This window comes from Mustela nigripes, chromosome 7, assembly GCF_022355385.1.
Source record: "Mustela nigripes isolate SB6536 chromosome 7, MUSNIG.SB6536, whole genome shotgun sequence".
NCBI classification, from domain to species: Eukaryota; Metazoa; Chordata; class Mammalia; order Carnivora; family Mustelidae; genus Mustela; species Mustela nigripes.
The window spans coordinates 25,443,805-25,460,888 of record NC_081563.1 but is presented as its reverse complement, the minus strand read 5'-3'; the positions used below and the strand labels follow the sequence as shown (position 1 = coordinate 25,460,888).

The window sequence follows — 17,084 nt, the reverse complement described above, 5'->3', positions numbered from 1 at the left end:
TTCCTTTCTCGTCATTGTTTTTTTTAATTGCTTTATTCATTGAAACATCTATTTTGAACTGCTTCCAGCTTTTCAGCTACCGGGCAGCAGAGTCATTTCTATCAGAAGGATTTTATTTGTTCTCCAGGGTTCCTGGCTTTCTAGAACCTATCACTTGTGCTCTGTTTCATCAATTCTCTTTTCCTTTTCCCACTGAGAAATCCAGTGAGGCTACATTTCCCCACTTTCCTTAAGGTTGGTGGCCAGAGGCAGTGGCCAGAGGAGTGAGGGAGGAAGTCATCTCTATCCCACTTCTAGCTTGTGGCTTGGCCATAGGGAAAACCTGTACATACTCCCCCATGCTCCCTCTCTCTGTTTGCCTGCCAGAAGAGGAAGATGCTTAGGACAAGTGTGGGTCTTGAATGATTGTGGCACAGAGCACCAGCCCTGAACAGCATTGCAACGGGACACCAGCAAGAGATGGATTTTTATTATGTGGAAACTCTGATACTTTAGAGTTGTTTATTATAGCCATGAGCCTGTTCTGGTTATTATGTACTCCTTTGGATGAGATGCAGTGAGTTTTGGCTTTGCATTTAGACTTATAAAGTCCTGAAATTAGGGGTGCCTGGGTGGCTCGGGGTTTTGTTCTTGTCATAGTTGTTTGTTTACTTGGTGACTTTTCTGAACTCATTCACTGAAGTTTTTAAATATTTTATTTATTTATTTGTGAGACTAAGAGAGAGAATGAGCAGGGGGAGGGGGGGCAGAGGCAGAGGGAGAAGCAGGCTCCCCGCTGAGTAGGGAGGTCCATGCAGGGCTCCAACCCTGGACCCTGAGATCATGACATGAGCTGAAGGCAGAGGCTTAATTGACTGAGCCACCCAGGTGTCCCATCTATGAAGTCTTGATTATTGTAGTCACTGAAGTCACTGCTTGGTTAGCTCAAGGATCAGTTAGCAGTGGGACAGAGCCTTACCTAAACACCTGGATCAAATGTCTCCCGGTTTTGCCAAGGGCCTCTGTACAGTATAATCACCCACATAATTTATAGTTCTGCTTTTAGCCTCATTAGCTACTTGGGAAAACCCTGAGGTTAATCAGAGGTGAGAGTTTAAGACATTTTCAGGTGTGTTTTTGAATTTAGGCATGGTCCTATGAATGTGCATGGCGGTCTAGATTCCCAGAAATATACCCAAGATTTTCAAAACCCCTTATGGGTGTCTCATTCCTCTGTCTTTCCTTTAAAGATTTTTGGTGAGTTTATTATTTGTCCTACCTATTATCCATTGCTTCAGGCCACTGTCTTGGCAAAACATCCAAAAACATTCCCCTGGCCCAGAAACATTTAGCACGGGGTACATTTGAATGAGGTGGAGTAAGACTAGCCTTTTGAGCAGTCTTCTAGGGAACCACTAAACAGGTTGAATGGTGATTTCTCTTTGGGTTTGAGGCTTTGAAAGAGATCCAGCCCCATTTGCCTCCCTCCAGTCCCAGGAAGGTGGGCTGTTACCTTTCAGCTTCTGCCAAGCTGTAAAGTGGGAAGTGGCACTAGGGTAAATGAAAAGGCCACAATGTTTGTTGCCCTTCCTGATGTCCAGATATTCTCTTGCTTAAATTCTCCCCAGGTTGCTGTAAGCCTTCGGCTGATACTGAGTTTTGAAAAAGTGGATTCTGACTTTTTCTTTTTTTGGCCAGTTTTTTCTTTGCTTTTATGGAGGAGTGAACTCTCAGAGGTCCTCTTGCTATTTCACTCCCTTAATTAATTTTCACACTTCAAGAGTGTTTCTGAAATTTCCATAAGTTGTTTTTAAAGTTCACATGAAGAAATAAATAAGGATAAACTGAAAATCCTCAAAAACAGTAGTAATGTAAGAATGCCTCACCCGCCCACCCACTCCATGTCTGGCTGGTTCAGTCAGTAGAGCCTACAACTCTTGATCTTGGGGTTGTGAGTTTTAGCCCCATGTTGGGAATAGAGTTTACTTTGAAAATAGTAATCCCACCTAGATTTTTTTTTTTTTAAGATTTTATTTATTTACTTCTCTGACAGAGAGTTAGAGAGAGAGAGCACAGTAGGCAGGACTACAGGGAGAGGGAGAAGCAGGCTCCTCATGGAGCAAGTACTCTGATGCAGGGGTTTGATCCTAGGACCCTGGGATTATGACCTGAGCAGAAGGCAGATGGTTAACTGATTGAGCCACCCAGGTGCCCCTGTCCCACCTGGTATTAAGACATATATTAAAAGTACAATTATTAAGACAGTGTAGTAGTGACAGTAAATAGATCAATGGGACAGAATCAAGAGTCCAGAGAAAGAACCAACTTTTATAATTTAGTACATAATACCCATGGAAGTGCTTGTCAGTGAAAGAAGACAGTTTAGTAAATTTACTAGCATTAGGAAAAATATTATGTTGGATTCTTTTTTCTTTTTTTAAAGATCTTATTTGTTTATTTGACAGAGAGATCACAAGTAAGCAGAGAGGCAGGCAGAGAGAAGGGGGGAAACAGGCTCCCCGCTGAGCAGAGAGCCTGATGCGGGGTTTGACCCCAGGACCCTGGGATAATGACCTGAGCTGAAGGCAGAGGCTTAAACCACTGAGCCACCCAGGTGCCTCTTATGTTGGATTCTTATCGAACTTCTTACAACAAAAGAAATTCCAGATGTATTGAAGTTTAAACATAAAATATACAATCATTAAATAATGGGAAAATAGCTCTGAGAGGTTACAAGATTTTGGAACCAACCTAAATATCCATCAAAGTAAAATAGATAAACATATGTGGTATGTTTATACTTGATGGTAATATAAAACAGTGAAAATATATGAACTATAGCTTATATACAAAAGCCTGCTTGAATCTGAGAAATATGATGAGTTAAAGAAATAAAACATTAAGGGATACTCTAGGAATCATAGAATATCACTCCATTTGTATGGAATTAAAAATGAACAAAATAAACTATTTTTTTAAGGCATGCATTCAAATGTGGCAAAATTATAAAGAAGTAAAAGAAGTGGTTTTTATAAAAAATCAGGTTGGTGCTTACCTCTGGGTGAATAGAGAGAATATATGGTGAATAAAGAAGCCTCTGATGGTGAAGGGAATGTTCTAGTTCTTGATTTGTTAAGTGACTACATGAGTGTTTAATAGTTATGCATTAAACTATTCATGTAGGTTTATGAGCTTACCTATATGATTATTATATTGCACCATAAAAGAAGAAAAATTATAAAGAAAATGTAGCTGATTTCTAGTATTTAACATTGTATCTTGGGCAAATCTTATTTTGAGGCTGTTTATATATTTTTAATCCCATTTTCCTAGATTCCTCTAGAATCATGCTTCCTAACAGGCAGAGGAATCTCTCTCTTTTCTCGAGAGAGTCTGCAGCCCATTTCCTAGGAAATGCCACAATATCGGTAATTAAATCATTTCAGAGCGACATATAGAAAGCTGTATGATCAGCTATCAAAATGTCATTCCACTGCTGCAAAGGCGAGCAAGGCTCTCCCTTTTTCCAGTGTCATCTGGTTTTCATTTGTAGATTGATATAAAGCTGAGCTCCAATCCTGGGCTCATAGGATTGAATTTATTAACTGCCAAATGGAGATGAAATTTACCTTTCAAGGCTGGTTTGAGAATAAAATAAGGTAATACATGGTGACTACTATGGCCTTTAATGAAGCAAGACAAATGATAGCATAAATGATTGCTCTAGAATGGAATAATAATAATGTTCCTTTTTTGCATAAGTTCAAGGGAAAATGATTTTTAAAAATGGGTTTGATGTAATTGTTTCATTTAATTGATTGATTTTTTTTTTAACACTGTATCCTATCATTTCTTTTCCATCTATCTCAGGACATTTGTTTACTCATTGCTTACTAGAGGGAGGCCTTTCCCAGTTGCGTTCCTTGTCAGAGGGTTTATCTTCTGCACGGGAAATGGACTTCTCCAAGGCTACTACCTGATTTACTGTGCTGAATACCCAGCTGAGTGGTACACAGATGGACGGTTTCGCCTGGGTAAGTAAATCTGGCCACTTCTTACCCACACCCCCGCCTAAATCCCCACCACTTTCCCCCACCCTACTGCAGTAATCCCCCATGGAATGCCATTCTCCTCTTCTCCCCCTGCTACCCCCCTCTATTTTCTATAAAGCAGCCAGAGAGCCCTTTGAAAAACATGTCACTCCCTACCTCTGACTCTTCCAGGGCGTTTCCACTAATCTCAGAATAAAAGACAAATTCCTAATGCTGCCTGTGCCTGTGACACCCAAATGTGGTTGGTCTAGCCCCATTTCCTGACCCCATTTCTTGCCTCCAACCAATTACTATGCTGTAGCCTCTGTGGCCTTCCTGCTGGGGCCTGAAATGGTCAAGCTGGTCCTGCCCCAGAGCTCTTATACAGACCATTCCCTGTATATGGAATATTCTCTCCACATACACTGGTGGAGGTTGGTCCCTGACTTTATTTAGGTGTCTAACAGTTTGTACCTCTTCAAAGGGACTTTTCCTGACCATTTTATCTAAAATAGTAGAAAACACTGTTGAAGTTTTTTTCATTATCTGCAATGAGGAACTCAAGTCTAGAAGGTTCAATTGTTTGTGTATTGTTTTGCCTTAAACCCCAACGCAGGGATTACCCTTAATTCCTCTTTACATCACTGGTCAAATTCTATCAGTCCGCTTGCTTAGTAGGGCTGTGTGGAGCTCAGTAAGATGTACCCACGAGGCTCCCTCCCTCCCTCACTGCTCCGACTTCATCCTAGTCTGAGCCGTGATGACCTCTTGCTGGGACCGCCCTGGGGACCTTCCAACTAAGTTTCTTGCTGCCATGGGGCCTGGCTTTCAGTAGTAGCCCCTTGTGCACACAGCCGTCAGACGGAACCTTTGAAAACACAGCCGACTGGAGGGTTGACACGTGCACAGAATGGAGTGTTCAGAGCCACAGAAACAAACAAACGAAACACAACAAAAACAAGGAGGACCTCTGTGTGCTCCTACCAGACATCTCCAGAATATGTGTTGTTTAAATAAAATAAAGTGTGACCATTGTATATCCAGTATGCTACTTTTCATGTAAAAATGATGGAAGGAAAATGTGTGTGTGAAACTGGAAAAAGGAATATTCGTTTGAAAAAACCCTAATTTTAAAAAGGTGGCATGGAGGGTCTGGGGGAAAGAGATTGGGATGGCAGGTAAAGCTTTTCTTTTAATATGGTTTTGTCCTTTGAATTAGGAAACTTAATAATTTGGTTTAAAAAATCTAAATGGGGGACCCTGGCTGGCTCAGTTGGTGGAGCGAGTGACTGTTGATCTTGGGGTCATGAGTTTGAGCCCTGGGTGTGGTGTAGAGATTACTTAAATAAATAAAACTAAATAAAAAAAAAACTCCAAAATCTAACTGGAAGAAAGTTTCCTAAAATGGAGAAAAAAACAATAAATGAACCTAATTATATGTTGAGCTGGTAATATAACTGTACAGGAAAATGGTTTGTCAGTTTACAAGAAATAAGGAGACTGAAGAAGTAAGTTGAATGTCACCATCAAGAAGTGAGCCAGTCTTGTCTAGAAAGGGAGGTATTCTGAGGTACAACTGTCTGGTGTCTTTTGAAGAAGCCAGTGCCCTGAAAAAAGTTTTAAAAAGATAAGGGTTAGGGCACCTGGGCAACTTAGTCGGTTGAGCATCTGACTCTTGGTTTTGGCTTAGGTCATGATCCCATGATCCATGAGATCGAGCCCAGAGTTGGGCTCTGCACTCATTGCGGAGTCTGCTTGAACATTCTTTCCCTCTGCCTTCCACCTGTGTGTGTATGAATACCTCTCTCTCTCTTTAAAGTGAATAAAAAAAAAATCTTTTTTTTTTCTTTTTCCCTAAGAGTATGGGTCTGGGCAAGATTAAAATGGCCTTAAAGGACATAATGTCTAGATAACAGGATGGTCCTATACTGGACTTTGGTTTTCACAAACCACCTATAAGAAGCATCTTGGGGCTATCTGGGGAAACTGAAATACGACCTATTTTGAGAATCATTTCCTATTTTGTCCTTGCTTCAAACCTGCCAGTGGCTTTATTTCGTACGTAACAATCCAAACTCCTCACCAAAGCCTGTAATGCTTAATGTATTTTTTTAAAAGATTTGATTTATTTATTTGACAGGCAGATCACAAGTAGGTAGAGAGGCAGGCAGAGAGAGGGGGGGAAGCAGGCTCCCTGTTAAGCAGAGAGCCTGATGTGGGGCTCAATCCCAGAACCCTGGGACCATGACCTGAGCTGAAGGCAGAGGCTTAACCCACTGAGCCCCCCAGGTGCCCCAGGGTATATATTTTTTTTAGTTAGCATTCTGTCCACATTTTCCCACTTTTCCCTCTATCTTAAAGTTTCAACTGCACCAGCCTTCCTTCTGTTTTTTTAGACATAATGAAACTATTCTAGCCTCAGGGCCTTTGCACCTGCTAATTCCTATGCCAGATTGCTCTCCCTCAGATCTGTGCATTCTTATTATTCCAATTACAGGTCAAAATGCCAAATTTTCAGAAAAGTTTTCCCCATTCACCTCATCTAAGTTGGAGATACCTTCCCCCCACCCCAAGTTCACTTTCTATCTCATGATCCTATGATTTTCTGCTTTACAGTGACATTATATGATTTAAAATGTTTTAATTATTTGAATTCATTTCTGTCTTCTTATGCTAAAATATAAGCTTTATGAAAACAGACACCTTGACTGTTTTCTCATGACTGTATCCTTGGTGTTTAGGACAACTCTTTGTATTGTAAGCTCTCAATTGATATTATTTGAATGAATAAATGAGTGAATGAGTGAACAAATGAGGGAGACTTGTACGGCACTTGTGAAATAGATACTATTCAAATTTACATTTTACAGATGAGAAAACGGAGGCTGAGAGAGGGTCAGTGGCTTGCCCAAGGACACATAGACACAGAGTCTAGGATTTCTGCATTGTCTGCTACTGTGCGTGCTATCTCCCCTCCTTCTTTCAACCTCCTGCCATTGGTGTCTTTCCCCAGTTTCCCTTTCTTCTAGGCCAATAATTAAATTATTATTGAAGTATAGTTGACATACAATGTTAGAGTCCTTTCAGATGCATGATGTAGTAATTATGCAATTCTAGGCATTCTTCAGTGCTCACCAAGATCAGTGCAGTCATCACCTGTCACCATACAATGGCCAATGATCTTTTGACTAGACAAGACTGCAAATCATTGTTTCCTGTCATAGCAAAGGAGGTGAGAGTAGATCTGTTTTTAATTAAAGTGTTCTTGCTTTTCACCTCTTGTATTTTGATAGCACAAATACACATTGTTGAGAGGTAAAGTTGGACATCTATGTGGAACAGTGAGTGTTTCTGGGTTGTCATGGTGCCCATTGGGGAGCAAGACCTCACATCCCTGATCCTGGCTCTCCTCACGTCAGACCAGGGCTTCTTTCTGAGCTCATGAATGGGCAACAAGACTGTGGGTGTGACCTGATAGTGGTTGAAACCAGTTTGCTAGGTGCCAAGCTCCCCAGTCTGACTTATGTTAAGTTCCACGGGAATGGGTGTATCAATCCAGAATGCTCTCAGCAGTGAGTCACAGGAAACTAGTGCATATGACTTAAATAATTAAGAATGTCTATTTTTTACATAACAAGAATGTCCAAAGGTAGGTGGCTTCTGCGTTCCTTTAGTTGTTTACAGATATCATTAAGATTCCTGGAAATTTCTATACTTTCTATTCCACTGTTCTTAACATGTGTACCTCTGGTCCCATTGTATTCACCTCACGATTGCAAGACAGTTGCTATAGCTCAAGGCATCACATCTGGCGATGAAAGAGGAGGGAAGCAGTAGAGGCACTGGTCCCATCTTCCCTTTTATCAGGAAAGTAAAAATTTCCAAGGAAATGTCTCTTTGTATCCTATGGCAGAAATAGGTCACGTGACTGCTTTCAGACTTCCAGCCTCTGTAGTGGGGGCAGGCAAAGGAGGAGGGTTTGGAATTAGTGGTTGAGTTTGCCAACCACAATTTAATTATTTGGGAATGAGCCAAAAGTTTGCTATTGTTCATTCATTCATTCGTTCATTCAAGTATTGGACAATGGTGTTCTTCCCTTTCTCTCATCTCCCACATTGTTCCATCTCATGTCAGTGTATACTGTCAGTCTTTTGATCTATGAAAATATGGCCTCTCCACCCAAACTTGGAACAATGGCTAATTGGCCACCCTTTGCAATATCTTTGGAGCATTCTTAGAATTTGAAATTGAATGCCCTTCTTTCTCCTTTATTAAACAAATCAAAACAAAAGAAACTTAGCTTGTGAGAAAAACACCAAAACCAGGATACATTTAAAAATTTATTTTTCATGTGTCTGTTGGCCATCTGGATGTCTTCTTTGCAGAAATGTCTGTTCATGTCCTCTGCCCATTTCTTGATTGGATTATTTGTTCTTTGGGTGTTGAGTTTGCTAAGTTCTTTATAGATTCTGGACACTAGTCCTTTGTCTGATATGTCGTTTGCAAATATCTTCTCCCATTCTGTCAGTTGTCTTTTGATTTTGTTAACTGTTTCCTTTGCTGTGCAAAAGCTTTTGATCTTGATGAAATCCCAATAGTTCATTTTTTCCCTTGCTTCCCTTGCAACATGGGGGCTTAAGTGGGTAGGAGAAGAATAAATGAAACAAGATGGGATTGGGAGGGAGACAAACCATAAGTGACTCCTAATCTCACAAAACAAACTGAGGGTTGCTGGGGGGAGGGGGTTTGGGAGAAGGGGGTGGGATTATGGACATTGGGGAGGGTATGTGCTTTGGTGAGTGCTGTGAAGTGTGTAAACCTGGTGATTCACAGACCTGTACCCCTGGGGATAAAAATATATGTTTATAAAAAATTAAAAATTAATTAAAAAAATTTATTTTTAAAATAAATTATATGTAATAAAATAAATAAGATACAAAATTTACATATAATAAATTATATATATAAATTCATACAATTTATATATAAATACAATTTATATAAAATAAAATTTAAAAATTACATTTATTTGAGAGAGAAAGTGTGTGACAGCAAGAGCACAAGGAGGGGGAGCTGCAGAGAGAGAGGGAGAAGCAGGCTCCCCGCTGAGCAGGGAACCCAGTGCAGGCTCAATCCCAGGACCCTGAGATCATGACCTGAGCCAAAGTCAGACGCTTAACTTGACTGAACCACCCAGGCATCCCGCCAGGATACATTTGTAACTTCTTCCCTCTGTCTTCTTTGCTAAGGTGTCTTCTTATTTATTTTGGGAATGGGAGTCAACATTCATAGTGACTATATATTGCGCCAGCTCAGGAAGCCCGGAGAAGTCATCTATAGGATTCCACAAGGTAACACCTCCCCTACCCTCCAGATTTCCACTCTGCCTTGAGAGCCTGTCCCAGGGATTGTGCTATGAGCAGCAACTATAGAGGGGGCAGTGAGGGCCCAAATGACACAATATATCCCAATTTGCCTCTGCATTCTCCTTCATATCCCCTTCTACCCCACAGCACTTTGGCGTTTATGGATCTAAACCTGGAAGTTCAGTTAGGGGCACCCTCAGGAAGGTACAATGTCATAATACCTTGAGGATGGGGGACAGCGAAGCTTGGGGTAAGGGGGGAATTGGCTGCCACCTCGTCACAGTAGGTAAGATTACCATGTACCGTATTAGGCTTCTCCAGAGAAGCAGAGCCAACAGGATATAGATAAAGATACAGTGATAGATACATAAAGAAATTTATTCTGAGGAGTTGGCTCACATGATTATGGGAGCTGGGAAATCCCATGATCTGTTACCTGCAAGTTGGAGACCCAGGAGAGTAGATGGTGTGAGTTCTAGTCCGTGCACAGGAGAAGACTGACGACAGCCTAAAGATGGTCAGGCAGAGAGAGTGAAATCTCCCTTACTTGGCCTTTTTGTTCTATTCAGGCCTTCAGTGGGTTGGATAAGGTCCATCCATATTGGGGAGGGCAATCTGCGTTAGTCAGTGTGTAGATTCAAATGTTAATCTCACCCAGGAACAACCTCACAGACATAACCCGAAATAATTTTTTTAAAATACATATGTTTTAAATATTTATTTATTTTTAAAATTTCTTTTCCGTGTTCCAGAATTAATTGTTTATGCACTGAAATAATGTTTAATCAAATATCTAGGCATACTGTAGCCCAGTCAGGTTAGCACAGAAAATTAAGCATCATATGTACACACAGTGTTGGTTCTTCATGAGTTAGCCAATAAAGCTGAATTGTATATGACTTGTCTTCTCCAGCTGACCCAGACTTAATCTAGTCAGTGTCAGGGGTAGCACTGTACTGTATCTACTTCCTGCCTCTTGTATTTTCTTAGTGGCATGATGAGCCAAAATTATTTAATCAAAAATTAAGATGGGGGTCTTGCAAGTACAAATGCATTGTCAGATATGAAGTCACAGAATATTTGAAATCTCAACTGTTTCCAAGAAACCAATGTGTGACGTTGACAAACATAAGCAGGTGAGAGTGATTAGTCCAAGTAATCTGTCACTATTTTAGGTGCTATATGTGTGGGTTGAGAGCTCCCACCCTTTTTGCTGTAAATGGGTGTAAATGGGAGTAATTAAATGGGTGTAAATAAAGTAAATCTTATTTATTTACCCTTTTTATCTTTATTTATTTATTTATTCATTTTTATCTACCTTTATTTATTTATTTATTTTTAAATTCATTTTATTTTATTTATTTATCTTATTATTTATTTATTTGTTTCTTATTGTTTATTTATTTATTTTTATTTTTTTGATTTTATTTATTTATTTTTATCCTCACCCTTATTATTTACACCCTTTTTGCTGTAAATGGGTGTAAATAAAGTAAATCTTTAAAATGTTTAAAATTTTTCCTAAATTACAATATGGTATTGATATTCATTTATGAATCAAATAATGGCAGAGCTACCATGAATTCAGGAAAGCATTTAAATGAATTTAAGCATTGCTGACATCCTCATGATGTCTATATCCAACAAAAATGGAGCCATATATTGAGATATCCCATTTGCAATTTATAGACCCTCTGTAGGAGGTCAGTGGTTTCTCCCAGGGTCTGGGAAATCACCGGTCTGGAATTGCTCATGCAGTGTCATCTTTAAGGAAGACAACTTGAAGGAGCTTTGGGATTTTAAATATTCACTCAAAAACTAGCCAAAGAAAAGCACAGAATTCTCTTAACAGGTAGATTGTCAAAGTTCATTTCTAACTATTAAGGTATGTTACAGGATGATTTAAAAACAAAATATTCTTTATATAAATATGGAAAGAAAAAATTAGTTTTAGTTTACTGTGGGGCAGAAAGTAGATACATTTACTATCATTGGAAATGTATTGATTTCTATTTACAGGTCTGATGTTAGACATATATGGTTGGATAGAAAAGTAAGCCTTAAAAAAAAAAAAAAAAAGTAAACCTTGAACATCAGCAGAAGCAGACCTCACCAGGCCCCCATGGGGGGCAAAACCCCTGCAGCTCCCACTCACGTCTTTCAACTTGAACAGTCTACATACACTCCCTTGTGGGTGGGGACCTGCAAATGCCATGGGAAACTCTCATTACTTCTGGAATCAGCTCAGGTTGTCACAGAACATGTTGTTCATTTTGTCTGAAATACGTGAAATACGTGAAATACGCTGTACAGGTGTCCAGGGGAAAAGTGAGGTAGCTTGGAAACATTACTTAATGTTTCCAAACATTCCCAAACAAATGTTTTGTTTTGTTCCAAAACAAAAACCAGACCTCCTGCTCTTCATCATTGTCCAGCCCTGAGTCAGGGGTGCAGCAGTCGCTAGAGATTAGCTTGAGCCCATCAAGCAGTTGGCGACAGGATTCCAGGAAGTTCTGAGGGCAACAGGCTATTGTCACTGTGTTTACCCTTCTCTCCAAGAGGATTGCACCAGACTGCGATGACCATAAGGAAGTCTCCAGCCCCACATTTGTCATAACTGCCTTTATGTGTTTTGGAACAAAGCAGTGGGGTTTGACTGTGGCCGTGATCCAGTTCTGATGATGGACTTTTCATTCTGCGCATGCAGGTGGCTTGTTTAAGTATGTTTCTGGAGCCAATTTCCTCGGTGAGATCACTGAATGGATCGGCTATGCCCTGGCCAGTTGGTCCCTCCCTTCACTTGGATTTGCGTTTTTCTCACTTTGTTTCCTGGGGCTTCGAGCTTTTCACCATCACAGGTAAATTTCTTGATCAGTCAAGTCCGGATTGGTAAACTCTGATTTTCTGGGCTTTCACTGAATTTGGATTTCAGCTGGGTGACAGTACCGTAAATACTTTTTTTTTTGTTTTAAATGAGTAAAACGAAACCCATGTAGGGAGAGGCACACCCTCGGTGACTTGGGAAGCCACACCTGCTACCTTATGGAAGAAGGTTTCCTGGCAAGGAAATTATGAGTTAGTTGACCCGGGCTCTGTGCATTCCTAGTAGGGTCACTGGCAATGGGTTCTAAGTAAGGGTTGAGAGGTCCCTGAAGTATCTTCCATTTCCGTGCTTCAGTTCAAGTGACCTCTACCACATTTCCCAAAGTGCGTCCCATGGGCAGCATAGTCCGCAGCTTCACAGATAATCCTGAGGTCCAGCCACGATATAGTACCACCAGGGGAAAGGCTAGCCCCTGGTCTAGTGTGGCTCCCATGTTTAATTCTGGCTTTGGTGCTAATAGTTCAGGTAATCACAGAGCCCTGCAAACGCCAGGATTAATCTCCCAGAATCTGTGTAACACCAGTGCTTACTCTGGCACTCCCCTCTATCCGCAACACCCACCCTCCATAAATCCAGCCAAGGTCATAGCTGCTTCCTGGGAAGTTACAATAAGTGAACGCTTATGTGGTGTGATTTCAGGACTGTCCCCTCATCTGGAGAATGCCAGGAATTGTAGGGGCTTAGAACCCTTTCTCTATAGGTCTAGGCTAAAGCCTTACTAACTTCTACCTCCCCGCCAGACCCTGTACCTGGGATGGGCTGGGGACAAAGGCATTAACTAAAAGCATCACTGCAAGGCAAGGAAGAGTAATGAACTAAGCTGTTATCAGGATTTGCACCTGAACTTCAGATCCTTTCTGGCATTCAGATCCCAAATGACATTTGCAGCTGGAGAGACAGAGAGGAAGGGATAGCTCAAGGGGGAGCAGCTTTGGAACCAGGACCGAGGGGACCCTTTAAGCTCCTGCATGGGTGTTTTAGTCAGGCTAATTTTGTAGTTTTGAAGGTTAAACCAAGAATCTTTTCCTCAGAGTGGACTTTATGCAGATGTGTCGGAAATGAATGAAACAGTAGCTGTCCTCAGAAAGAGCGTCTCCAGCCTGTCAGATCGTCCACATTCTCCCTTGAGGCAGAGTCTGTTGCCCACCAGAAACAGAGGGGAAGAGGGCAGAGTGCCATCAGCCAGCAGTTGGAGGGGTCCTGGGCAGTAGTCTCAGGTGAGGCCAGTCAGCGGAGGGACAGCAGTTCCACCAGAGGTTTCCAGCTGGTGCAACAGCAAAATCCAAACCATGGCCCTGTCCTGTGAGATGAGATGGCTCCAGAAGGAAGGCCAGGCATCTTTCCTGTAGGGCTAACTGGCCTTTGTGAGAAGAAATTCCTTACCCCTTTCTGAGCATAGCACGAGAAACCAGCCACCTCTTGTCACATATTATTACTGTTTGTCCCCCGTTCACATCAAGGTACCTTAACAGAGTGCATCATCGTGATTATCACTGGAGAACTATCAGCTTCAACTAGCTAGGACAGCCTGGTCACTCAAGGAGAAAGCCATTTCACAATGAGTATTAATCTTCCAGGCCTGCCAAAGCCGATGACTGCAAATCGAGTAGCTTAAAACAGTAGAAAATTATTCTTTCAAGTTCTGGAGGCAGAAGCCTGAAATCCAAGTGTTTGCAGGGCCATATTCCCTCTGAAGGTTCTAGGCAAGGATCTTTCGTTGCCTCTTCTTGGCTTTTGGTTGCGCCCCAGTCTGAGATTCCATGGTCTACAGCTCCATCCCCATTCTTTGTCCGCATGGCCTCCTCCCCTTCCTGTCTCTGTCTTGGTGTCTCTTGTTCTCTTCAGTCATTGGATTAAGGGCCTTTCCTATTCTAGTATGCCCTTGTTTTACCTACTAAGTTGTATCTGTCATGACCTTATTTCCAGGTAAGTCTTCCAGGTTAAGACTTCAAGCATGTATTCTGGGGGCACACAATTCAACCCAGAATACGAGGTAACATTTTCTTGGCATTTCCAAGGCTTTGTGAGGGGATATTTTCCTGGGAAATTGCCAGTTCTCTAGGATTAATCTTGCCCATGATCTTTGGGGGCTCTGATTCCTTAATTCACAATTGAATCCACTGAGTAGTTCCTTCTGGCTTTTCCCTTTTTTTATTGTAGTAAAATACACATAACATAAAATTTACCATTTTGGCTATTTTCAGTGGTCCATTTAGTGGCATCAGGTACATCCATAATGTTGCGCAATCATCACCACTGTCCTCTGGCAGTTACTTTTATTTCCCAATCCAAGAAGTTTCAACATTTATGGGAGGAGATGCAGGAGGGAGGAGGGAAATGGACAGAGGGTCATCTGCAAGTGTCAGGCCCTGAGTAACTGTAGGTTGGTTTGGAACAAGGATCTCAGACCCAGCAAACCTCAGTGGTTGACCACTGCTTATTATAATTGTTCCTTTCTTATCTTTTAGGTTCTACCTCAAGATGTTTGAGGACTATCCCAAATCTCGGAAGGCCCTCATTCCATTTATCTTCTAAAGAAACCAGATAAAAAAGAAACAAAAAGCTCCCACATGACTGTTGAACACCATCAAGCTGCTGAGCTTGTAACTTTGAAAGTTCCAGTGTGTATATAAACCAGGAGGCCTCTTGTGTTCTGACAGCCAGCCTGGAGATCCTGTGGGGTGGCTACTCCGTGTGTCTCTGTGTGTCTTTCCAGGGTCTCTCTCCTGATCTCCTGTTGAAGCTTTGACAAGGCTTTTCTCTGCATGGAGACATCTATCTGCTCTTTATCTAGTCCTCCTAGAAAGTGCGAAACTTCCCCATGTCTTTCCTTCTTTGGGTGATCTAAGTATGTGTGGCTCTCTGTCAATGTAAGAAATCCCTGTAGCCAGGACAGTTTTCAGTTGAGGGCAGTGCTTGTAGAATTTATTAAAGGTACATATTTTACGCCTATACAAATGAGCAATATTGAAATTCTGGAGCTGCATGGACCCCGAGCAAATCTCCCAAATGAAAACCCAGTCATGCTTTCCTCTCCCTCAGTTAATTATGAAGGATGTGAAGGGATGACATGGGCTTTTAATAGAGGAGCCCTCTCTTCATATGGCCGAAGGTGGAGGCATTGACCCCATCTCAAATTTGTGCACGGTCTCGCACCTTTGTCCTCCTGAAGTTTCCCAGATCCCTGTCAGAGATATCTCAGAAAACTGGTGTGGGTTTGTTGAATGTCAGGTTTTCTTGACCACAGAGGGAGAGACATGACTCTGGTTGGCTAGTGAGAGAGTGAAAAAGCCTTTTACGGTAGACACTGCCCATTCCGATATTCTCAGAAACCTGTGGAAATACCCAAATGATGAGAGAGTGTCAAAAGAGGGAAATGACTGAGCAAGATCATATGTTGTTGCTTGCCTGGATAGGACATTGGCAGTGACATGGAAGTATTCCAGAAGTGCTTGGCAACTTTTCTGCAATTTCTTCACGGCAGTCTTTGGGATCTGCTGAGAAATGTATTTCCTAGCGGCAGCCTGAACATGGGTCCTCCAAGTCCCTGAGGGCACAGGCAGGGCAGAAAACATCTTTTGTTAAGCTCAGACAAGGATTCACACAGTTTGACTTTCTCTGTTTTTTGTTTTTTTCTTTAAACATTGGAAGTTTTCAAAGTTAGATCTTGCATTCCAGTTTCCCTTAAAGCATTGGAGGCTATGGGCCCATGGAACCCCCTAAGAATGTGGACTGATCAGCTAGTATGTATTAGAATTTGCAGCCTTGGTGGACCGGTCACCCTAGAGTGGGTGCTCAGATGCTGGGCTCTCTAAGGGAGGGGCTAAAGACTCAGAACCAGAATGTAGGAAACTATTTGTCCTCTCGGATCTAGGTGTGTGGCAAGCATTGGAAATGTTTAGCAAGCCCTTTTGGGAAAGGTACACCAATTTGGTCAGGTAAGGTACTAAGTACAGAAATTCACTGTACAAGAAACAAGACGTTTGAAAGGTCTGAGGATGATGTATGTTACTGAAAAATACAAATTGTAGTCATGTAAATGTTTTCTGTTTTCTTTTTATTAAATGCCTCTCAAATCATGGATGCTAAGTAATTTTGTTTGAATTGAAAAATTCCTGGGCTCATGAAGATTTTTATAAGGTGTTGGTAGAGCTGTGGGTTTTTTTTTTGTTGTTGTTGTTTTTTAAAGAATTTTTTTTAAGATTTTATTTATTTTGTCAGAGAGAGAGAGAGTGAGTGAGCACAAGCAGACAGAGTGGCAGGCAGAGTCAGAGGGAGAAGCAGGCTCCCTGCGGAGCAAGGAGCCCGATGTGGGACTCGATCCCAGGACGCTGGGATCATGACCTGAGCCGAAGGCAGCTGCTTAACCAACTGAGCCACCCAGGCGTCCCTTTTTTAAAGAATTTTTAAAAAGATTTTATTTATTTATTTGACAGAGAGAGAGACCACAATTAGGCAGAGAGGCAGGCAGAGAGAAAGGCGGTGGGAAGCAGGCTCCCTGCTGCGTAGAGAGCCGGACATGGGCCTCACCTCAATCCCAGAACCCTGAGATCATGACCTGAGCCAAAGGCAGAGGCTTAACCCACTGAACCACCCAGGTGCCCTGTTGTTGTTGTTACTGTTGGCCTCCCTTTCTTCCTTCCTCGCCCCTCCTCCCTCCCTCCCTTCCTCTCTTTCTTTCTTTCTTTAAAAGTATTGCTTCTTTTCTGCCCTCTGTCTTCATTTTGTCAACTTGAAATTAGGGGCTCTGAGTTGAAAACAAAAGAGAAATATAACTTATATGATTTCTCAACCATAGCTCAGTCGTGGAAGCAGGTGCAGGCA

At 41.7% G+C, this 17,084-nt stretch overlaps 1 protein-coding gene across 1 annotated transcript in view; it reads left to right on the top strand.

Annotated features, from left to right (window-relative positions):
- SRD5A2 (steroid 5 alpha-reductase 2) overlaps positions 1-16,341 on the top strand; it is a 48,839-nt gene extending 32,498 nt beyond the window's left edge. The window contains exons 2-5 of the mRNA XM_059407593.1: positions 3,850-4,013; positions 9,260-9,361; positions 12,084-12,234; positions 14,729-16,341. Of these exons, the coding sequence (XP_059263576.1) occupies positions 3,850-4,013; positions 9,260-9,361; positions 12,084-12,234; positions 14,729-14,795 (484 nt within the window). The 3' untranslated portion in view covers positions 14,796-16,341. The remainder of the gene's footprint in view (positions 1-3,849; positions 4,014-9,259; positions 9,362-12,083; positions 12,235-14,728) is intronic.
- Positions 16,342-17,084: the final 743 nt, after the last annotated feature.